General features: G+C 36.7%; 2 protein-coding genes across 2 annotated transcripts in view; one reads left to right on the plus strand and one right to left on the minus strand.

Annotated features, from left to right (window-relative positions):
- The window catches only part of FANCM (DEAD/DEAH box RNA helicase family protein), a 250,892-nt gene that overhangs the window by 153,438 nt on the left and 71,923 nt on the right, over positions 1-25,531 (minus strand). Inside the window, exon 14 of the mRNA XM_089814251.1 lies at positions 9,646-9,776. Within this exon, the coding sequence (XP_089670377.1) occupies positions 9,646-9,776 (131 nt within the window). The remainder of the gene's footprint in view (positions 1-9,645; positions 9,777-25,531) is intronic.
- Positions 12,332-15,440, plus strand: LOC149573073 (uncharacterized). The gene is made up of 5 exons (XM_089814250.1): positions 12,332-13,823; positions 13,952-14,248; positions 14,360-14,484; positions 14,579-14,855; positions 14,963-15,440. The coding sequence occupies exons 1-5, from the start codon at positions 12,684-12,686 to the stop codon at positions 15,347-15,349; spliced, it is 2,226 nt and encodes a 741-aa protein (XP_089670376.1). The 5' UTR covers positions 12,332-12,683; the 3' UTR covers positions 15,350-15,440.

Below are 25,531 nucleotides of genomic sequence, written 5' to 3' on the forward strand. Positions count from 1 at the left end.
ACAATATCCCAGACATCATTCTTAAGAATGGATTGAATTTCCTCTACCATTGCATCTTTCCACGCTTGACTTTTTAAGGCCTCCACAACATTAGTTGGTTCTAATTTAGTGAGTTCTATTACTAAGGCAACATAGCATTTTTTAATTCTAGTTTTCTTATTTTCTCTAGAAACTTCATCTGGTTCCACATTGTTCTCCTCAAACATTTTTCTTGCCCATAGTGGTCTTTCCTTGTGATTTATCATTTTTAGTGTTGGAAGGAAGTGTCTTTGTGTTCGGGGAGACTCTCCCTGAAATTTCTAGTTGATGTTTCTTCCATAATGTTCTCCTGTTGATTCTTAGTATTTTACTCATCTTCTATGATAAACTCCCTCTGATCTTCAATTTCCTCGTCTTCTTTGTTTAAAAATGTTTTGAAAGCGATCACTTCATCAAATTGAACATCAGTGCTGATTTCAACAAACTTTCCTGGAATGTATACTTTGTATCCCTTAGTTGTTTCTCTGTAGCCAACAAATATACCTTTCTTTCTGGAAGGTTCTAGTTTAGACCTTTTCTCTTTGGGAATGTGAATGTAGACAGGACAATCGAAAATCCTTAGATGACTAAGATCTGGTTTGATTCTTGAGAAAGCTTCTTTGGGAGTTATATTTTCTAGTGTTGCATGATGACTTCTATTTTGAATTTAGACTGCACTATTTGTTGCTTCAGCCCAGAAAGATAGAGATAGATTTTGATCATGAATACCTATTTTTGTTAGTCTTCTTATTCAAGACACTGTAATCTATGCACATCCTAAGAGTACCATCCTTCTTTATCACCAAATAGATAGATTTTGATCATGAATACCTGTTTTTGTTAGTCTTCTTTTTCTGGTTGTTAATCTTCTTTTTCAGGACCTTGTAATCTATGCACATCCTAAGAGTACCATCCTTCTTCACCGAAACCCTACAAGAAGCAAAAGGAGACTTACTTGGTCTAATGTGCCCCATAGCAAGTAGTTCCTTGATGGTTTTCTCAATCTCATCCTTCAATCTATTTGGATGCCTGTAGGGTGTGATCATGATGGGTTTAGCACCCTCCTCTAACTAAATAATATGCTCAATACCTCTATCTAGAGGTCTACCTGGTGGTATTTCACTAAAAACCTTGTAGCGCTTAATTCTCAATTCCTGTATGTCTAGGTGATATTCTAATTTTTGCTGCCCCAATGATGGTATTAAAATGCAACGAACTGCCCACTTAACCCAGTCATGTCTCAACAAGCTCTCCATGCGTCTGCAACACATCATCCTAAACCCACTATCACGAATGGCCTTAAGTATATGGGTCTTCCCTTCTGACTGAAACCTCATCTCCATTTCTCCCAAATTCAGAGTGAACTACCCTATATCATGTAACCAAGTCATCCCAAGAACTAAATTTGTATCACCCATAATAACAACATAAAAATCTACTTTGAAATCTAAGTTGTTGATCTTTAGGGGCATACCTATAATCTTCCTGTCACATTTGAGGATGTAGCCATCAACTACCCTCACTCTTAGACCCTCAAACTGCTCTGTTTGTATCCCAAGCCTCTCAATCAATCTAGAATCAATAAAATTGTGAGTACCGTCTGTATCAAGCAAAGCAATAACTCACTGACCAGCCAATACCCCTCTCATCTTGAATGATCCCTCTTGTTGTACACTAGTGAGACGGGCCTCCTTAAGTCTAACTTCAATCTTCTCATCACCTATATCATATGTGCCTTCCTTTTCTTCAATTGATTCCTCATTTTCAGATTGCTGATCTAAATTTTCAGAATCAGAATCCTCATAATAAGCCCACATAACCCTATTTGCTTTCCCCTTTGGCCTCAAAGGACAATCATGGTTCATGTCATAGGGTCCTTTACAATAAAAACAGAGTTTTTTCTTCCTTAAATTAATCAATGTCTCTCTATACAAAGGAGCAAATAATTTATCTTTATTTTTAGCGTTTGTTTCATTCCTCTTAGGTTTCTTGAAGAATAGTTTGTCTTTGCTAAATGATGCACCCTTTGACTAAAATTTATTTACTGGGGCTGCTTGTTCCATACTTCTAGCCTTCTTGATTGCTTCTTACAAATTGAATGGATCAAAGGCTTTTACCCAACCCTTCAGTGGTTCGGATAATCCCTCAGTGAACAAAATAACCAATCTCCTGTTTGATATATCTGGAACCATAACGGATAGCATCTCAAAATCACTAATGAAATACTCCAATCTGCCTGTCTATCTCAATTGTGCCAACTCCCTAAAGTAGACTTCTGGATCCTTCTTATCAAACCTCTCTACCAATCTGTCCACGAAGTCCTGATATGAAGTCACTTGGTTATGTTGAAGGGTAACCATCCCATGGTACCACCAATCATGTCCAACTCCCTCTAAATGCAGCGTGGAATATTTTATTGCCTCAACTTTTGTCATAGGTCTCAATGCTAAGAAAGTATCAAGCTTGTGAATTCAAGCTTGCGTTGTCATTCGGCTACTCCCATCAAATGTAGTCAAGGAAAGCTTCCCTGTAGCACACTTTAATTCATTATCCTCATCATGAGGTCTCCTATTATGTCTGACTGCATGGTAGTGTCCTCTTCTTTGGTTCACAAACCTCTCAAAAGTCATTCTCTCACGTACTTATGGTGCCAATAATTCCCATTCAACATTAGCAGCCATAAGGATATCTGCAAATGTCCCATCCTCAGCTTCCTCTACTGGCTCCTGTACTGATTCCTCTATAACAAAGATAGGACGTGAGTCTGTCTGTTGTTCTAGAAAGTGTTCTATGAGCTCTAGGTGATCCCACTGCAATCATGTTATCCCCTTGTTCCCAATTCCATCTGTCCTGTGGGTTCATCTGCTCAACCATGATGGTGAGTGCCTGCAAAGCCTGAGCCATCCACTCTTGTCCTGTACCATTCATTGCTCTGAAAAATTCCCTTGTTTCTTGATCCTCATTCCTATTGTCTCTTGGTGGGCTATGCTCTTGCCTGTCACCCATGGTGTTTGGTTGCCTATCAAAATCTTGTTCCCTGTCAAACAAAGCTCGCCTACGTGTGTAAAATCCGTGAGAGCCAACCCTAGGTGGCTGTAGGTGATTGCTAAACCCTCAGGATGGCAGGATTTAGCTCTAATACCAATGTGATAACCCAAACAGGTTATAACTTCGTCAAACACAAAGTCTTCTTTAATTCACTTGTTTGACATTTTGTCAAACACTTTGCAAGCAAGAGATATATTGCATATCTAAATTTTGATTACTTTCTAAATGTCAAACTTTAATAAATATGCTTGCAAAGAACACACCAAACGTCTAACAATGAAGATGCAATTGTTTTTGTATAACACTGATTACAAATAGGAAAATATGCATCTACATCACTAAGACATTAAGGCGACATATTTTGATAAAATCAGATTATAACAAATTTTACAAACCCTACCAATGCCCTAAATATCTACTCTCAAACAATGCAAAATGTAGTAGATAAAAACCTGGAATTTCTCCAAAAATATGAATTTCCCTGTAGCAAATCACTGACATTGTAGCAACGGTACTGTAGCAAAGTTACTATAGCAGCGGCACTATAGCAAGTTACTATAGCAATGATACTATAGCAGCGATACTATAGCAACAATACTGTAGAAAAGTTACTATAGCAATCTCAAACTTATTCCTTACTTCACAAATCTGGCCCTAGATCACAAATTTGGCACAATGAAAAAAGACTAATTTATCTTCTCCAACAACCACAACCCTTTGGAAGATATTTCACCACCTCACTTATGCAAATCAATGGTAGTGTTTGCTCCCAACAATCAATGTAACAACTGTAGAAACCCTTGGCTCCACAAGTTATGCGGAAGAGTAGATTACAACACATTCGATGCTCAACAATGAGGTTGCCCTCCCTATTTATTCTTTTCCTCCAATAGATGGACCTCCTTCTAGAAGAAATAAAATAACATTAAATTCCTCCTCCTAGAAGATTCTTTTAATTTATTTATTTAACTTTAGTCACTTTTAATTAAATTAGTTAAATATAAAGTCACCTTTTAATTTTAATTTATTTAATGACTTTATAAGAAATTAATTTAATCAATTTCTCCTTATTTCTCCACTTAACCTTCGAAAAATGTGAAGGCTAAGAACTCCACTAAGACGCTAAAAAGATGGGGGCATTACACTTTTGCTGCTTCTATAATAGTCTTATTTTTCCTTTATGCAACCCCATTTTGTTCAGGATTATATGACATTATAGTCTCCCTCTTAATCCCAACAAAAATGCAAAATTCTTTGAAAATGTCAGATGTGTATTCACCTCCAATGTCATATCTTAATGTTCCTATTTTCTTTCCAGTGTGATTTTCCACAAGAGATTTGAACTCTTTGAATTTTTGTAAAACTTCGTTAGATTCTTTAAGTTTTAGAAAATTTATCCAAGTTTTCTAGAAGAAATCATATGGTGGTCACATAGTACAATAATGACCCCAGAGAGGGTGTTGACATGGGTCCACATAAATCAATGTGTATAAGTTCTAGTGCAATTTTAGACTTGTGTTTCCTTAAGGGAAAATATCCTTTCTTATTTTTTCCTAGGGCACACCCTTTGCAAATACTAATGTGATCAGATTTGAGGTTAGTTAGACCTGTTACTAATGTGATCACAATTATATATATGCTCATAACCATAATAAATACATATGCTTCAATCCGAATGAAGCTATATTCTTAACAAATCTACCAATAATAGAATAATCAACCTCAGCAAATTACCATACAATATAGTCACATTGACTAATAATTATAAACCCTATATGAATTCAGTGGTTAGAGTAATAACAGCGGAAGGTTACAATTGAGAAGGGATGACTATTCTATACATGAGACGCAATCCTTGTTTGCCATATGATATTTAATGAGTCTATTCTTAATTCAGAGAAAATAGAACAGGAATGAATTAAATACAAGCAAGAAGATCAACAGTTAGCTTGCAGCGATATATATCTCAGAACATATTTGGTGTTCCAAATATGGAGTCGCAGATTGACAGTAAACTCGCAATCAATTTAGCATCCAATCGAAACTAAAATCAAGCCCTTAGAAACATATCCAGGATGATAACAAACAATAGCATGGATTAATTGAGACAAGGTTAGCACAATATTAATCATAAAACCATCAATAATCATTGTCAACGAATGGTTACGGAGAATATTTTTCTCAAACTTGGCAGCGATTATCAATAATGTAATAGTGATATCAATAATACGAAAGACATTAACGAGCGTTGTCAATATGGCTAGAGCAGGAGATGGACCAAATCCCCTACTTCGAAACTCCTCTCCATTCCGTGTCTATCAACGTACATCTTCTGTTAATTTTGTGTCTGCTATAGGTTTTCCTTCAAGTATCTAACTATGTCCTATCCCTCCTGAAGCCAATCCTTCGCCCTTGGTGCACGGCTGTCACCCAAAACTATGTTGGTGAAGGAAAGGGGTTCGTACCCATACAGAGCTTTCAATGGTGTCATTCTAATGAACATGTGGTATGTGATATTGTAGCAATATTCCCCCAGATGTATCCATTTGACCCATGCTCGTTGTTGTGCCGAAACATAGTTCCAAAGGTAACCTTCAAGCCATTTGTTCACAATCGTCGTTCGTCTGTCTGTCTACGGGTGGTAACTAATACTTGGTGACAATTTTGTCCCTATCATCCGAAACAATTATGTCCAGAAGATACTAATGAATCGCCCATCCCAATCACTATCAATATTTCGAGGTAACCTGTGCAAGCAGAAGACTTCTCTAAAAAACAGATCGGCAACTTGTGCGGCCTGAAAATCTGAGGGGATGGCGAAGAAGTGAGCGTACTTTGTCAATTTGTCAACCACCACGAAAATGCAAGCCTTACCGTTCACCTTGGGAAGCCCTGTTATGAAATCCATTGAGATACTTTCCCACTTATGTTCTGGAATCGGCAAAGGTTGCAATAACCCGACAGGTAGAGTATCTTCGGATTTGTTCTGCTGGCAGACCACACACTCTCTTACATACTGCAACACATCCCCTTTGAGTCCTTTCCAAGCAAACCTCTCCTAGAAACTTCTGTAAGTTTTGAGGAAACCCGGGTGTCTTGCCAAGGGTGAGTCGTGTATTTCCTTCAAGATTTTCTGCTTCAATTTGGATTCCGGTACTAAAAATATCTGATTCTTATAGTAGATGATGTCATCCACCACTCTGTACCTATCATCCTAGGTGTTGCTATCCATTAGCTCACGGGCAGATGTGCTTTAATGAACCTCCGGTAGTAACTGCACAATCCAAAAAATCCTCGCAATTCTAAGAGTGATTTTGGGGGAGGCCAATCAAGGATAGCCTAAATCTTCTCCTGATGAACTTGAACTCTGTATTTACTGACAACATGCCCCAGGTACAATATTTTTGACATACCAAATTCACACTTCGATTGCTTGGCAAACAAAGACTGCTCCTCCATGATTCTCAAGACTTCATTCAGATGCTTCAGGTGCTCTTCCCATGTCCTATTATAAATAAGATCATCAAAAAATACCAATAAGTACTTACGCAATTGTTTGTTGAAGATGTGATTGATGCATGATTGGAATGTAGCAGGTGCATTTGTTAATCTGAACAGCATGACCAAAAACTCATAATGTCCGTAGTGGCAACGGAACGCCATCTTTTCTATGTCTTCCTCCTTCATGCAAATCTAATGGTATCCGGAACGGAGATTTATTTTCAAAAAATAGACTGCGCCATGCAATTCATCTAGCCATTCATCTATCCTTGGAATGGGATATCTATTCTTTATTGTTTTTTTCTTCAACGCACAGTAATCCACACATATGCGCATTGTTCCGTCCTTTTTGACCAATACCACAGATGACGCAAAAGGGCTAGAACTGGGATGGATCCATCCTTTCTCTAGCAGTTCCTAAATCGTCTTTTCAATCTCGTATTTAAACTTCTTGGGATGGCAGTACGGTGTAGTTATGACTAGTTTGGCTCCTGCTTCTAACTCGATTGTATGTTCAAACCCTCAATGCGGTGGTATGCCAGCAGGAATGTCTATAAAAACGTTATCATGGTTACCCAAAATCTTTTGGAGATTGTCATCCTGCAGAGGTGTTTGTTACCCCTTTATAGGTTCTGTTGAAACAAAACAATGTGCAGCCCAAGCAATGTCATCACGCCGAAAAATTGCCTCCATCCGATGCACGGAAACTTCCTTCGGACCCTCATTTGCCATTCCACAGAGAACAACCTTTCTTCCCATTGACAACAAAAGTGAAATCCATTCGTTTGAAACTCTGGGTGTATTCATCAAGTGTCTTCATCCATTGTATGCCTAGAATAACCTCCAGGTCATCAAGGTCCACTATGAAGAAATCCTCGATCACCGTGTGATTCGCCATTGTTATTCTTAGCTAAGAAACAAGATGTGTGCAGGGTAGAAGAGTCCCTCCGGCAACCTTGACCTGAAATCCTGTGTGAGTCTCCGTAGGTAGACCTCTTCGCTTTACCAGAGACGAGTTTATGAAGTTTAGAGCAGCTCCGCTATCTAGCATCATCATAACCCTTTGTCCTTGAAGGGTACCCCATACACAAAAAATTGTGCACCTCAGGCTAACTACTAGGGCAATAGTTCCTCCACGTTGTACCAAAGCTCCAATTCTTTCTGTACGGTTCAAACTAACCATGCTGGTGTCGTCGTGATGTTGGTTGTCTTTGGCGAGCGTTTCTTCCTATTCATCCTCATCATCAAACACGACATAATTTCTTCCTTAGGAGATCCTGTCTGGTAGCTTCGTCCAATGACGGCTTCCTAGGCAGAGGTTTATTATCTTTGTCCCTTAGAAACACCAGCAACTTGGGTGTGACTAACTTCAAGAGGATGATGTCGATGATGATGCCATGCTCCGCGCCTTCTTAATAGCCTTCGACAAAAAGGCAAGATTGAACACTTTGACCCAAACTTTCAGTGGTTCTGTCAATCCGTCCATGAAGAGCACTATCTGTCTTCTTTCAAAAATGTTCGTGACCAAAACAAAGAGTTTCTGAAATTCCGCAATGTACTGGTCAACCGATCCAATTTGTCTCAGTTGTGCCAAATCTTTGAAATTGAGTTTCGAATCTTTACCATCATATCGCTCTATCAATCTCTCAATGAATTCCGCGTAAATGGTTACTTGATCAGAGTAAGACAATAGAGTGATGGTGTATGGTCTACTGTGCGGGTGATGTACAGTTGATGGATGGTATCGGAGAATGAAGGCTCAAGTAAGTTCATATGGATGTCACAGGAGCTCGTATGGCAGTCAAACTTGGTTGTACGGAAGATGTTTGGCCATACGCAAGAGAAGACAGTCTGCACGATGTTTGGAGGACAGTGTATTGGTTGTATGGTGCAAACAAACAGGGCCGTACGAGATAGTTTAGAAGGGTGTTTAGAATTCACCTCGAGTATAGTCGTACAGAAGTTATAGAAGGCTGTACGATGAATATGTAAGGCCGTACTATGATTTCAGAAGGCCATACAGGAGATACAAAATGGAGGATGAGAATGGGTGGCAGTACGGTGTAATGGCAAGGCAACTATGGAGGCCAAAAAATATAGCCGTTCGAAAGGCAGTATGCGAATGACAGATGGGTTACGGAAGGGAACGACACAGCTTTGTATCTTAGCTTTTAATTCCAAGTATAAACAGTAATGTTAAAACAAGAATGGAAAATTGAACACAAGTAACTTCAATTACTATTTGTCGAAAGATGTTGCTCCGATTTGCCGAATCCGAGCGAAGTAATACATGGAACAACAGAATAGGATGAGGGTTGAATCCCACTGAAACCGCACTAGCCAAATAGGGAAGATCTTTCACTTCTGAAATGGCGAATGATCCAGAACTCCAACAGGAATTCGCAGTTCATAGAAAATAATCCAAATGTATACCTAAAAACAACCTACACACCGTGCTTAAATACCTGTCGGGGACAACTTTCTAAGGGTGTACAAAGATAGCCAACGACGACACAACTACGGAAACAAAAATAGAAATGGGTCCAAGATACATTAAATAAATCGGCCCGTTACAATAGTTTGATAAAATGATGCATTATATAATGGGAACATTACATATATCTTCTAAGTGTTGAATCAGAGATGAAAAGAAGGTGATATAGTTCTCATATATCATATCATATTTACTAAATAAGACAAGAACAGTCTCTTAGAAGTGGAAACATAGACCATTAATCTTACCTTAATCATTATCACTTTTTAGTGGTATCAGAAATCTTAAAGGGGGAAGGCCCTTCGAAATTGACTATTTAAAGTTAAATTGTCCCTAACTTATAAGTTCTAATGAAGGGAACATTACAAATATCCCGAAGTCCTCAAGATGCAAAAACTTCGTAAATTGCATGACGTCATATAATCAAGTTTGAGCACAAAGATATAACCAATGTTAAGTATTATTTTACCAAAACATATTTTTATGACATAGTGGCAGAGATCTATCAATTTAAAAGTACAAGTTACATTGCCATGCAAGAAGAAGATTTAAAATAATAAAATCAAGGATGAGATAGAACATACGGAAATGATCGATGATGATTTCCTTCATTTTCGCTACTTTTGGGTTTGCGGCTCCATGTCTTACACTTTGTTGCATGAAGGCCTTCACTTGCCATAATGTTTCATTTCTTCCAATAAATCTTGCAAATGATCTATCTTACCAACAATTAAACCAGTCTTATTTTCGGAAAAAATAAATATGTTTCACTTAATAAAAAATATGTATCCAACTATGAAGAAACTTCAAATATAATGCTTCAAGAATTTACGACATGGATTAAAAGAAGGAAAAGCAATCATCACACTCCAAAACATAAAAGTTCAGACAACTGATATGACCAGAGCAATCAACGAATGCTACAGGTCAACATGTTGTCACTATTTATGTAATGTCCTCTTGTAATGCAACCTTAGAAAAAATAAATATTTAATATGGTCATAAAAGTAATTAATTTAGTTATCTAATTATATCACTCAAAAGTAAATTGTAAGGGAAATATTATTAAGTTAATAAAGTTACTTCAATGTTAAAAGTGAAAATTTAATAGTCACTTATTATTATTTTCCAAAGTTCAATTTAAAAGAGGGGAAAATAAAATGACAGAAAAAAGAAGATGAAGAGGCAAAGCAGAGGGAAAGCCAATAGTCTCTGCAGTGGCCTATAAGAGAACCATGAGAGGTTCATTCACAACAAGCTTGGTTTTATATTTTTCTCTTGGAAAGCTTGAGAGCTATGGCTTTGATTTACAAGAAAATCTAAGCACACAAATCCTTGGAGTTTATTTCTGGTGTGGATTCAATCAGGATTCATCATGCTCATTATTGTTCAAACTTCAAAGTGTTGAGGTTTGAGCTAGAGGTCTAACAGAAGGGTTGATAGATAAGCATTAATTTTGTGAAGTCTCTTTCAGAGACAATTTCTAGAATGAGTTCGTTGCATGTCTATTTTAATAAAGGTAAGATCTCTTTGCTGTAGCAATGATATATTTTGGAACAAAATATTATTCTCTGTATCAAAATTACTATAGCGTGATATTTACTGGTGCAGGAGTCTTCATTAGCTAGGTATTTATTTTTGAAAAATGGTTTGAATGTATTAAAAATTGTTTGTGAAGGGTTTATAACTTTATCATAAGTCAATCTAGCCAGGGATTCACTCATCACAGCTATTGTTATTGCTCATGCGGGACCAGAACTTATTCTTGAAGATTTCATTAGCAAAAGGAGCATTATCAGCAATATCTTATTAATTTCATTTAATTTTCTGAAGAGTATAGTTGAGTCTACATCAACTGTTGGTGCAGATATTTCAAAAGCTTGTTGATGATAAATGTTGCAAGTGGCATTAATGTTCGATCCTTGAAAACACTGATATCTCAAAATATTACCAAACGATGCATTTTCATTTCCAGGAGTGCTATCATGGTTAGGATAAGGCAGGTGATAGCTTTTGGGTGGAATTCATTAATGGCATTTTCCTGAATGGAGTTGCTATTTGGTGTCATGAAGTAATGCTGAGTCTTCAATAACTATCATGCTGTGAATGGGAATGAACAGAATCAGTTCACATTCTCCCAAAAAAAATAGAAAGTTGTGTCCTTGTGGAGATAGACATCAATAGCAGGCCGTTCGAAATCTAATTGGAAGCTTCAAGTTTCATCAACAGAAGCCTGTACACATCAGATTTTCCGAAGAAGATATGTGCATTCTGTTCTTATCTGTAAAGACTGACCTTAGTATTGCGGAAGTTCAAAACCTTAATCAAGCTATCAACGGTCATTGGGTTTCACCTTGTGATTGCTTGTGATTGGTACACAGAATGGATTCTCAATAAGAAATAATGCATGTTCTGAAGTAATGCACCTTGTGGTTGTTTCACTTTCCCGAAAGTTTCTGTTGCATCTGGAACCTTCCCAATGTAATTTCTGAAATCAACAACACTCCTCCACAATTCAGTATTTAGAAAGGTCGGCTATATTTACTTGCTGATATAGGCATTTAATATTGTAAGTGATGTTGTGGAAATCTGAATCATTTTTCCATATCAAACTGTGAATTCATTTATATTTGTTTCTATAACTTCCGAATGGAAATGTAAAATTTAGTGGAGGAGGTCTAGTTATTTCTAAACTGGCAATATGATTATTTAGTTATGTCATAAGTAGAAATCAGAAAAACAACTGTGTAAAGATAATAAGCAAAATGTTTGACAACATGGCAACATGATAGAAGACAGGAAAACCTTTTAGGTGAAGGACAAGATTTGGTGGCTAGGGTGGGTTACTACAGTGGTATTGTAAATGTGTCATGGCATTGCACATAGCCCTTCATATAGCACATCGATATCCATCTCGTTCATATTTATTTTAAGCAAGTGCATGCAGAAGCTACATTCAGACTTCTATTTATCAAAGCACATTCAGAAAATGTATACTACTATAAATCAAATACACATTTATTCTTAGTTACCAGATTCGCCTGGAAAAGGCCGGATCCGGGCTCGGGTCCGATTCGGATCCGGATCCACGTATGGATCCGTGAGGATCCGGGCAGGATTCGTAATCCTGCCTGTGGATCCGTAAGGATCCGCGGGCCGCGGATCCTTACGGATCCACAGGCAGGATTACGAATCCTGCCCGGATCCTCGAGGATCCACGCGCGGATCCGCGTGAATCCGCAGCAATGAAGGAGGAGAATGCAAAAACGTGGGCCCATTATCATTTTTTAATGTTTTTTTTTTGCCCTAAAGGCCCTAAACCCTAAAAACGACCCTCTAAATCACAATGCAAGTTCATTTGCTCTCTATTTTGCTCTCTATTTTGCTCTCTCATTTTGCTCTCTCATACTTGCTAGTTTGAAGTGAAGTGCTTGGATTCGAAGGAGATCGGTTGTGGAGCTTCAAATACCTTGCAAGAAGTGTTTAAGGTATGCATTTCAACCATATTCTTGAATTCTTTCATAGATTATTGATTTATTTTTAGTTTTCCAAATTTTCAAGTTTTTGTGCAAGTGTGAAGTATGGTTTTCTTTCACTTTTTCTAGATTGCAAGAATAGAACAATGAGTAGTCAAGGCTCAGTGGGTGGGGGTGGGGCTGCATCACCAAGCTTCAAAATTGATAAGGGGTCTCCTTTATGGAGACACACAACAAGAGTTGCACAATGTCCTGGGGGTGGGGCATACATATGGAAATGTAATTTTTGCAACATACAACATAGAAGCTCCTATTCCCGAGTGAAACTACATTTTTTGGGCCCTGCGGGTGAAGGAATTCACATGTGTCAAGGTAGTGATAAGAAGGGATTACCAGTTGCACAAATAGCAGCATTAGCAAAAGAGCAAGATGATGCTGATAGAGCAGTTGCAAAAGCAAAACGTGGTGCTTCCCAAAAAACAAATATACCAACACCATCATTTGATCAAACAAACACAAGAACACATCCTTTTTTGCCTATGCCAACTACAAATGATGAAGATGAAGACCCATCTCCACTCACCCGCAAGAGAGGCCCACTAGATAGGGCATTCCAAATTGAAAAGAGAGACATTGCTGATCACAAAATTGGACGTTGTTTAATTGCAAATGGTGTTTCATTTAATTTTGCTAGATCACCTTATTTTAGGGAGATGGTGGAAGCAATAAATGATGCACCCCATGGTTACAAACCGCCTGGTTATGAGAAGTTGCGCACTGCCATATTACATGATGAGAGGAAAAATGTAGAGGCTCAACTTCAACCAATAAGAGATTTTTGGGTTCAATCGGGTGTGTCTATTATTTCGGATGGTTGGAAAGATTGTAGAAACCGTCCATTGATCAATGTTATTGCTGTATGCCCTAAGGGGGCAATGTTCTTGAAGGCAGTTGATTGTGAAGGGCAAGTGAAAGATGCAGAATTTATTTCACGCATTCTCATTGATGCCATAGAGTCAGTGGGTCCTGATAATGCTGTTCAAGTGGTCACGGACAATGCAAAAGTTTGCAGGGCTGCAGGGATAATTGTAGAGTCTAGATATGATCATATCTTTTGGACACCATGCACCGTCCACTCTCTCAATTTAGTGATGAAAGCAATTGGCACCGAAATAGATTGGGTGAAAAGGATATATGAGGAAGCTGAAGAGATTCAAATGTTTGTGACAAATCACCACATGTCACAAGCAATTTTTAGGAGTTTCTCGGACTTGGAGTTATTGAAGGTAAATTTTTATATTTAATATATAATTGAATATTATTGGATTCCACAATTATTAATTTTTGTTGTTGTTTACATTAACATGTTTTAATTTTTAAATGTTTTACTAACTTGAGTTTAACATGTTCTTAGGTTGCTGAAACCCGCTTTGCCTCTCACACAATCGTCTTGAGACGACTTGTGAAGGTAAAAGAAGCATTGAAGCATATGGTCATTAGCCCCCAATGGGGCATTTGGAAGAATTCCAATACAGCAAGGGCTTTAAATGTGAGAAGAATGATACTAGATGAGGATTGGTGGGGTCTTGTGAGTTATGTGTTGGAAATCACCGATCCAATAATGGCAATGCTTCGCTTCGCAGATAGTGATGAGCCATGCCTTGGGGATATTTATGATTCCATGGATAGTATGCTGGAAAAAATTAAAATGGTAAGTTTTACTCTCTTTTACAACAATTTTTTATTTGAGAGATATCTAGATTCTAAAGTTTAAATTGACATATTCACTAATTATAATTATTATTCATACTTCATATCTTAGGCCATACAAAGGAGGGAGAATGATCCTGAGGACACCCTTTACAAGAAGGTGGAAAAAATTGTTCATCATCGATGGAACAAGATGACCACACCTTTGCACCTCCTTGCATATGCTCTATCCCCGAGGTACTGTAGTTCTTATCAAATGTTTGTGCTTATTTTATCCAATGTTTGTGCTATTGATATTTGATAGTGTTCAATTGTCTTTTGTTATCCCCAGGTACTATAGTGCAGATGTACTTCGCCTTCCAGGTAGAGTGCCACCATTTAGAGATGCAGAGGTTGCAGATGGGTATAAGAGGGCACTAGCTAAGATATTCCAAGATCCAGAGATTGGGGCAATTGTGAGGAGTGAATTTGCTGCTTTCAACTCAGGTGAGGATTTCGACCCTATTGCCATAGCAGACCAAAGCAGGATGGGTGCCATCAAATGGTGGTACCTTCACGGGCAAGCCTTCACGTATCTCCAACCTCTTGCCATAAAGGTCCTATCCCAAGTAAGTTTGTAAAATTAAGCTTAAGGTTAACATTCTCAATTCCTTGAATTTATTATTTAATTTATTTATCTTGATTGTTGTATTGATAATTTTTAATTTCTCTTTAGGTTGCCAGCTCTTCTGCCGCTGAGCGGAATTGGAGTACTTACTCCTTTATCCACTCAATCAAACGCAACCGGTTGGCTCCAAAAAAATCAGAAGACCTTGTGTTCATTCACAACAATTTGCGCTTGTTGTCACGGAAGGATCCTAAGTACAAGAAGGGGCCCGAAAAGCTTTGGGATGTAGCACCCGAGACTCCTGATTTAGATATGACCATCCGAGATCTTGCTAGATCCACTTTGATTGATGTGGATGATGAGGAGGAGGATTATGAGTTAACAATCCCCTCTACTACTAGTGGTTTGGGTTCCTCTACTAATACAGATGCAGCACTTGCAGCTCACCAGTACCCCTCTGATGCGGATTTTCTTGAAAATCCATTTGATGATTAAATAAAAAACTTTAGTGTTGACTCTTGACTCTTTTATGAGTAAATCATGTTATAAACTTTAAGTTTAATGATCTATATTTTGAATGTTACAAGCTTTCACTTTCAGTAATTCAATGTGAATGTGTTGATTTCCTTTATAATCGTGAAAATAGATTAATTATCAATGTCATTGATCAAGTATACTAGATTCATACTATGAAATGATTTAGTTTTAGAATTATGTATATTTCTCTTTTTTTTAGTATATATAATGCATATATATAATTATATATATATATATATATATATATATATATATATATATATATATATATATATATATATATATATATATATATATATGCACGAATCCTCCACGAATCATAATTGGGAAAAAAAAAAAATCCCGAATCCACGGATCCGATTCACGTGCCCGAATCGGATTCGTGTCACGAATCGGCAACTAAGCATTTATTTTAATCAAGGTGCATGCAAAAATACATTCAGACTCCTATATATAAAAGCACATTCAGATAATGTATACTACTGTAAATAAAAATAAATGCGTACTCCTATAAATCCAAGTACAGGCAAAATACATTCTTATTACATACCCAATGCACAACATTAAATAAACTCTGTAATAATCTATACTAGATTATTATGTGCCAACATTGATTATATTCGAAGTAACCCATATTTCAGACCGTAGGAATTTGAACAAATAATTGGTGAGCAATCTGATTTATTTATTCTGAGCAATATCTCTCAAATTGAGAGTTCCAAACACTAGACAATATATCAAACAATTGGTGTACTTCTCACAATTTACTGGTAACCTTTTCAGACTGACTGAATACTTGATTCTGGAAACATACCTGTAATAATCTTAACTAGACTTCAGACTCAGCACACATTATCCTTTAATAATGATTTTGTTGATTGACATTATGTCAAACAGTTGGAATTTAACCTTGGTATTAAGCTCTGATACCACGGTAATAAACTATGTTGTTTTTCTGAGAAATGAAGGGCTTAGTCTAACTGAAATTTTGTCAAATAGTTGGCGTTTAGCCCAGCTGAAGTTATAATACCACAAAGCTTACAGAAAATAGGATTAAATTGAAATCCGAACTTTAACATTAAACACACACAACCAGATTTTCAACTTATCCGCTACTGTTTATGCATCAGGATTTTCAATTAATGATTAAAATGTATAACACATAGAAATCTGGAGCAATGTTACATATACAAAATGCAGTATAGTTCAGCAGAAACCTGGTCTGCTGCCGCTAAACTGATCTATTGGCCGTGGAAGAAGTTTGCAGTAGATGCTCATGCATATGTGAGTTTGAGCAGACACATCACCCAAGCATTTGTTTGACATGCCACTAATGGTAAACTGATTGCTGTTGATAAATATGTGTTCCAGCATTTGAAGGGACCCAAACTCTAGCCGCGACTTGTAAATGTTTAACGTGTTCCTCAGTAACTCACCCGCACCAAATCTGTCACATATAACAATGCTGCCCAATACTGGATCTGAACTGCTCACGTTTGTTTGCTAATAAAACTTATAGCCAACGTCCAGCTCACAGTCGCCATGACCCGACTATTAATGGAGTCACGTCTGAAAGGATATAAGAGCTTTGAATAAACCACAGACAACACTGCCCCTGCGAATGTATAGTCTACTTACTTTTCCAAACGTAACTTCTAACTGACCTATACGTTTTGACTTGGGGAGTAACCAAAATCATAACCTTCTTGCTGCTGCAAGACTCCCATACTGAAATGTGCAATGAACCAGTTCTGGAATTCGCAATTATTGAAGTGTAAATAGCAGGAGCCTAGGTTGGTGTCTAGACTCCCGTTTTTTCCAATGAGGGGTTTCGTCCTCAGGAAACAAATCCAGTCACATTAAGCAACCATTAGGATTTTATATAAATGACATATATTCGTTTTGTGAGTCCCAATGTAGCTCCACATTTTTATAAACTCAATATAAGGGAAGACACAAACAACTAGGCAATGTGGGATTAACAGCCAATTTCGTCTTTTAGTCACTTAAGTGACTTTATAACATTAAATATTTAAATAAATCACTTAAGTCACTCAAACTTTAATATCTCTTGAAATACTTGTCTGATTGCCATGCTGTCTGAAATAGGAATCTCTCCTCATTATTCCCCACGTGACCAAATACACTTTATAAAAATAGAAAGGGTCCATCTCTGTTACCCCTGACTTACTATACATAGTAAGTATGGCAAATGGAGTCTGAATGACATCGAAAGAAGGCCAAATCCATTAATAGCTGAACCAATCCTCGGAAGACCCTCTAACCATCCTCATTAGCCTACGAGGATCCAATATTAGGCTAATCCCTAAAATACTGATGCTGGCAACCAATGGGGACATTACAAACTCATAATAAAGTGCAACAAAGTTTCTATAGCATTTCAGAACTTCAAGGGAAAACCCAATACTACTCTTCCATTCATCCATTCTAAACCTAGAAATATGGAAAAAAGATAATTTTTTTACTTGACCGTCATTTGAGACGACATCCACCTCTAAGGCAAAAAGATATTCAGAGATTTAGTCTTTGACAAACTAATGTCATTTTTATTTAAGGAATAAGTCAAGTAGCATGCTGTTCAATACTATAGATTTAAAACTTACGACTTCAGAAAATTTGGTAGACCAAATTTTGACTTGAACTAGGCCACTTGGCAAGACCTTAAAGATTTATAAAACATAAATGTCATGCAAAATACAGTTACAAAAGTATATGATATGAATCTATAAAATGTTGGGAAGTGTCTAAATTAGATTCGACTAAAAAGGTACATTAGCATTGAAATACAAAAATTTGCACAAGCAATATTTTTGTCCTCATACTTGTCCTTGTTTGTAATGTTCCCTTTCTAGCACAAGTTTTAATGTGCTTTAAAGTTTTATTTTGTTCAAAACTTGAGTTGCTGGGTATTTTGGCCATGGAGGCATCTAGATGCTCACAGATGTCGTGTGGATGTGCACAGGAAGCACATCAAGGGCATCTAGATGCATCTGTGCCCATATGCATCTGCTTCCACTTCCGGGATAGGTTACCACAAATAGCTATGTGAGATCTTGGTACATCATGCCTCCAAGCAACAACTCTTCCACCATGTCTTTCACTTTCCAATGTCATTTGGATGCAATTTGAAAAGTGAGCAAAAATAAGAAAGAAAAAATATAATTGTTCAAACACCTAGCACTGATTTTTTTTAAATTGCAAAACAATGTTTTTCAAAAACAAATTAATTAAATAAAAACTTACAAAAACCTATATTAACATTGCTGGTATAATTAATAATTTACCAAATTATGCTTTACTTAAGATTATTTAATATAATACATTGCATAATAGTTTGCATTCGAGACAATTAGGAAGTTGCACATGGTGTAGGAAAATTTCCACTTTCGAAAGTGATAGTAATTATCACATTTCACTTGTGTGTTGATCTGCCTTTACTGCTCTTATCACTTTATCATCCTCTACAATGCTACAGGTGGCTGCACATACTTAACTGCATAATGGAGCATGATCCGCACCTTTGGTGGACATGTGAATCCACCTTGTGTGTGTGATAAGTTCTCCTAGTTACCGTTTATAAGTAGGCACATCTATATTATACTCAATATAGGGATTCAATTAACTCAATTATTGCATGGTTCGAGAACATTTTGGGCTTGTTCATTTGATCTCTCTTTCTTTAGTGTTATATTTGGCCTTTGTATCATGGGTTGCCATTAGCAAATTCTTACATGGTATCATAGCCATTGGAGCTTCTTTGGGTACTCATTTTGGAAAGATCTTCAAATATTTAAAGGAGGGCATATTCTCACAAATGGGAAGCGGCAAAGTTTGGGAGTATCTTAGAGAAAATCAGACCTCACCATTGCATCTACGAGGCCATTTCAATGAAATTTGACTATAAATTTGCCAACTTTTGGCAAAACTTGAATCCAAGGCCAAAAAGGACTGGCAAGCATTGTATGGCCTATTTTTCGGACGGTACGGTTTTGTTTTAAATATATATATATAATTAATTTTTACATAATTTTATATTGTAAAAATATTTGTATTTTGAAGGGGTGGACAGAACCCCAACTATCTCTATCCTTGTATATTTTTTGTAAGGTTTCTTTTGCAAAGGACATCTACACACCTTGAATTCTCTCCATGTACTCCCAAACGTTGAGGTTTGTACCTAGCGGCATTTACACGGTGATCTCCCTAGCATTGATCTCCTAGCAGCGCCACCTTCTTACCACCTAAGAATCCGTAACCTCTTGCAACAGCAGACCAAATGCAACAACTCTTCAACCCTGACTCCTACTGCTACCACGAATACAACTTCTACCGACCGGCACAAGGCCTGCTTCAACCTTTACAAGCAATGAACAAACCACCACCAACAAAGCAGTGATCAAACAACCATCTCCCACAACTACCTCCACTTGTAGTGGCAATCAAACTTAACCCCTTGTGTGTAATTTCCTATATAAACAACTCTAAGGATGATTTCGCATGAATATAGGATAATTCCCATAGATTTCCACCCTTGCTAACCGAACGCCACGTGGCGACCAACAAATAGGAAACATGGCAATTTCTCAAAGTGCTACACAAACAACAAAGACATGCCCCAGTAAATCGCTAGACACATCATCAAATCCAACGTCAAAGTCACATCAGCAAGGATTTCGATTAAGTGAATATAGGGGAGTGTCTTGCACAACTGTACCTCTTTGTCTCTTGTGCTCTATAATGTCCCCTTTTTGGGTCATTAGAAAATTTAAAGACATATTCATAAAATATTAAAATTGACCTTGAGAGCAGGGATTAAAATTATAAAAGGTCAATTCAGTATTATAAAGTGGGCAAAAATGACAAGGGCAGATAAGATGAAGAGCCAGGAAGGCGGTCAAAGAGCATTCATCTTGATAATTTGCAGAAAAGACGAGGGGCATCTAGCTATAGGAAAAATATAGGGCTCGGATTACATCAGGAAAGGTACTATGAAGCTACAAACGCAGTTACCCAAGAATTTTGAATCTGATATAAGAGCAGAAATACTCGACATTTATAGAGTATAAAAAACTTCCCACTCGAGTCCAGAATGACTTATCGTTCAATGATTACATGGATTTTCATCCAAAGCGGCAAAACAAGACTGATATGGAAAAAAAAAGGTATTTTGAATTGGTCTAAGATCTCCTTACAAAAGACCAGTGCAAAATTTTGTATAAAGAGTTTTCAACAGGCCAAAATCATCTAATAGTTGATCGTGAAAAAGAAGGGCAGTCCACTACCATTGATTTGCAACCCTCTCGTGATCATGAAGAAAATGTTACACAAGGTACAAGTTTCTACGTTGGTGATTTCGAGGTTAGCTTTGACAAACATGTTGATGAGGTCAATTGTACACGAGGTAATAGCAGGATGGAGTCTTTTTATGATCAGCCTTTATATACAAATTATAACATAGCAACACTTCGTAATAACCCTAACCGAATATAACTTCATCAAACACCAAATTCTTCTATGATTCAGTTGTTTGACATTTTGTCAAACATTTTGCAAACAGGATCTGATACCACTGAAATAAACATTGTTGCCTCTCAAACAATCTATGTTGAAGAATTTATTTCTTTTTCTTTTTTTTGGTTTGAGGTTTAGCAATTTGGATACAAGAATATAGCAGGAAACAAGAAGATTTTGCAATAATAATTTCAACTCAAATATTGGGATATTACATAATGAATATATAGCTAAAAAAATTCAGATCTCAATATCAACTTAGTTATTGAATATTTCACAAAATAGCAACAGCTTAGTTGATAAAATATCCCCTATTATTTAAATCAACAATACCCAGAAAAATTAGAAGTTGCAATCTATGAACTTACAGGTGAGACATGCCTTGAAATCCTCTGAAATGAAAAGTAGCAGCAACAAAGAAATCTTCAACCAACAAATTCAAATGCAGATTTGGAAAAATGTTGCTCCCAAATTGCAAATATAAAATAACACCCAACAACAGATATAAATTGGTGCTCAACCAACTCCAAATTAACCAGCACACAATTTGATATAACAATTCCAATGAATCCCTTCACAAATTCTAGAACAACCTCCAGCAACAAGAAAAATTGAACTTCTCCTTAGCAACAGTTAATACAATAGGAGAAATGACAAATCATATAATTTAGCACATATTGCCAAGCACTCTCAAAATTGAATCTACAATACTTCAGTTGTAAATACCAAACCCTTATACTTCAGCGAGGGCACAAAAATAAGAACTTCAGAAGCGTTACAAAGACAACAAAGAAAGATAAGATAATCAAATAATTGGATGTTTTTCTCATCAAATGTTCTCATATTTATTATCTCCAAATGGCACCAATTTCCCAAAAGAACTCCACTTCAGAACCTTCCTCTACACAACATTAAAATATAATAAAGCATCATTAATATCATTTATTAATTGCTTTTGGCTCCAAAAATGACCTTTTCCACCATAACTTAATATTTTGACACGCAAGACCACTATTTGTTGTTCCCAAGATTTAAAAATTTTCGTCCAGATTCCAACGAGCTATGATACGGAGGTGACCGACCAACAATAGCAACCTAACCGTATTTAGATGAATACTAATAATATTTCACCCGTCTTGCAAAAACAACTGAAGAAGTATTAGAATCGAAATCTAACAACACCAAAGTGATCCTAATGATGAAAGACGATGAATGAACCTTACAAGGTGACTTACTATAAATAGACGTTCCCTCCAAGATTCTTGGAGCCCAAATTGAAAGCCTAAAATAAAAAAATGAGAGGGTCACCCAACTCCTCTAACTCAACTAAGCTCATTCGAACCAACAGTTTGACTTACTAAAAATAGTAAGTCCCTCGAGTGGAGCCAAAACATAACATAGGTTGCTAAAAAGCCTATAACCCCACAGCTAAGACCCTCAAATCCCACTGTCAACTCATGAGGATCGTAATGATGAACTGACCAAGCCAACTGCAACAACCTGCTAAAAATGGGGACATTACACTTTTTCCTTTACATGCAAATCAAAGGAACAGGGGAATGGAGGCCTATGATTTTGAGAGGTGTGATGAACCATATATTTCTTATACACATGATATAAATTCAGAGAAACAATCCAAGATGACACTACAAGTCGATGAGCCGCTTCAACATTGACAATAATGAAATGCATGCCTTTAAAAACCCACTAAAGGTTAGTGAAGACATGGTTGTGACATCTTTGGTACGTTATGACAGCACTCACAAGATGATTCAGAATCTCTATAGGAACGCTCAAAAGCGACTGAAAGGAGATTGGCTAGTTGTTGATTTGTTGATAGTCAAAACAACCCTTAAATCTATGAAATCAGATTATTTATGTTTGCTTTCCAATAGGGATTACATTCTTAAGGTTGTTGGAATACATGGTGATCAGTTGAATAAAGGAAGGAATGAGATTATGGAGCTCAACAGTTCGTGAGGCATTGGATGATGCTCAGATTTCTCTTCAAGAAGCAAAAAATCAGGTTAAGATCACAAATCATTTTCAAGAGCATGAAGGCAAAGAGAGGCATAAGTTCTTCCAAGAAGTAATTGACGAACTTGATAGTATTCAAGGGATTTATGACTTGGACAGCTGTCCCAAAAGACCAAGTACCAATTTTTCAGATCACAAATTGCAGCTCTGATATATGTGACTTAGCATTTTTCCTGTGTTCTGATACTGATACCGTGACCTGGAGATTATGCTGTAAAATGATATTCTAAAATGTTGCTATTATGGCTGCCTGATGTCATTCATGACCTGGGTAGCATATGACATTTTTTCCTTAAAAACGTGGATCCTTTCTGCTATCCCTTTTGAATATACCAGATCTGAGCAAACTTTATTCAAAATGTGACTATTTTAAGCTTATATCTGGGTCCATTTGAAGTGTTAAGTTCGCTTTCTCTGATACCATTCTGGATTCCTTACTTTTGAAAGTATTTCTGTTGTTTTTTGTTAGAGTAATTTTTTACCTATAGCAGTAGATTATGAACTTCTGGGACACTTTGTAACAAGGTCACAGACCTGAAATCCTATCACTCCCATGCTATTATCAGTTCTTATTGTAGCCGCAACCCGGAGATTCTATTGTAAAAATGATGAGTATAATGCCCTGTGGTCCCAAATACTGTTGGACCAAACTTCAGTTTGCTTACGGCTGAGTTCCTTTCTTCTCTTTTTTGCTATCCAACAGCTATATTTCATGTGTTTTTTTTGGAACTTCTGAAAGTTGCGGGCTGTAAGTTATCTGATTTGCAGAGGTTGCAGCAGATTTCTAGATATATCTCTTTTTGCAAGATGTGGGTAAATATCCAATGAGAAATAGAAAATATCAGCATACTTTCGTATTCGCGGATATTTCCATCTGCTGTGAACAGTCGTGACTTTTCCTGCTGACTATTTAGCTTTTGTACCTATAGATGCATTATGGTCTATAATTATTTCTTTTGCATCCAACTCATCTCATATATTTATGTTTGATTATTACTCCTCATCACTTCACCAGTGTTGCTTATAATCCTCAATTCCATCATTCTGCAGCAGCTATGGGTAACTGTGAAACTGCATCAGGATATTCTCTTGGCAGATCACGAATCACTCCACAATGTTCATAGGATTTAATATTAAAAATTTCCTGGGTATTTGCTTTAGAAGGCTTCAATTTTTTATTTATCTCTTGCTAGAAACATGAACTAGATATATGAACTTTCATATCTGCAACATTTTAGGAAATTTGAGCATCTGTGGCTTTCATTGACTGTGGAAACACATTCTCTCATTATTGCTTTGCATTCATGTTCATTTCTTTGCTCCTCTGATGTAGCTTTTGCCTCTTAGAATGCACAAGATATTTGTTTGATTTATATTTTGCATATGATAAATCATTTCAATTCAAGAACTGAAGGAAAGTTGAAGCTTTCAAATGTTTGCATCCAATGTTTGACATATTTCAGTTGTATGTCCATTTGTTTATTTTTATCAACCTGACTTGCATAGCTGTATTTGTTTCATCAACAACTTTTCTGATGTGGTAATTCCTGACACAAATCTTATTTACAGAAGTAAAAGGTTTCATTATTCAATATGTGTGTGTAATACTTCTATTCTTCTGTTTATATTTGTTTTGATCAGCTTCATAGTTTCTGTTTCTAATCGGTACGCCGGGCTCAATAACCGTAGTGGGACCCTACTATTATATTTGTGTACCCATTAAAAACAAGACGTTGCACAATAAACAAACATGTTAGTAGTAAAGCATTTTAGTGTGATAGTTTCCTTTCTTTGCTGATATATATTTTTATATTGTGACGATGAACGGTGTGATAGGAATATGATTGAGGCGAAATGAGACACTTTACATTGCTTAGATCCATTGGATCTAACAATCTTTTCCATGAATGCAGGGTTCAGATGTGTGGATGGGAGGTGGTTTGAGGCAACAAATGGGAGGAAACAGATGGATGCGTGTCAACCAGTCATTATAGGCAATGACTGGTGCCGATGACTTTTTGCTCTCTCTTTTTCTTTTCATGTTATTTACTTTGGCAGAGAAGGAATATATATCAGCAGCTTAGGGACCACTCTCACGGTCACTTGTGTGAGAGAATTTTACTTTCAGCATTCTTTGATTATTACAGTTCTTTTGTAAATATCAGTTGCATATTCAGAATGAATAATACAAGGACAATTATTATTCTTTCGATATGAATGAAAAGTGTTTTCTGCAATTTTGAATATAAGCTGAAAATGATAAACATGAGCACTTTACTTCAAGTGTTCTCTTTCGAAACTAAATTTTAACATGAGTTTAAATTAAGCAACATGTATTTTATTCTATGTTGCTTTAAAATTAGCATAGTGGTGTATAAACTTATTTGCCATCGTATATTTGTACATATGCATTACCATATAAATATACACATACAAATACATATACATATATAAACATAGTTTCTTGTAGTGACAAACCAAAAACAAATCTGAACCTGACCCAACAAAAAATACAATGAATTTTGAACCCAATTCTTGAACCCTAATTTCTACCTGAATCCAAACTGGCAG

Source organism: Cupressus sempervirens, chromosome 2, assembly GCF_028749045.1.
Source record: "Cupressus sempervirens isolate cs-2001-9-10 chromosome 2, ASM2874904v1, whole genome shotgun sequence".
NCBI classification, from domain to species: Eukaryota; Viridiplantae; Streptophyta; class Pinopsida; order Cupressales; family Cupressaceae; genus Cupressus; species Cupressus sempervirens.

Coding starts and splice junctions, on each gene's coding strand:
- LOC149573073 (XM_089814250.1), top strand. CDS start 12,684: ATGAGTAGTCAAGGCTCAGTGGGTGGGGGTGGGGCTGCATCACCAAGC. Junction 14,249..14,359: donor TGCTGGAAAAAATTAAAATG/GTAAGTTTTACT, acceptor TTCATATCTTAG/GCCATACAAAGGAGGGAGAA. Junction 14,856..14,962: donor CCATAAAGGTCCTATCCCAA/GTAAGTTTGTAA, acceptor ATTTCTCTTTAG/GTTGCCAGCTCTTCTGCCGC.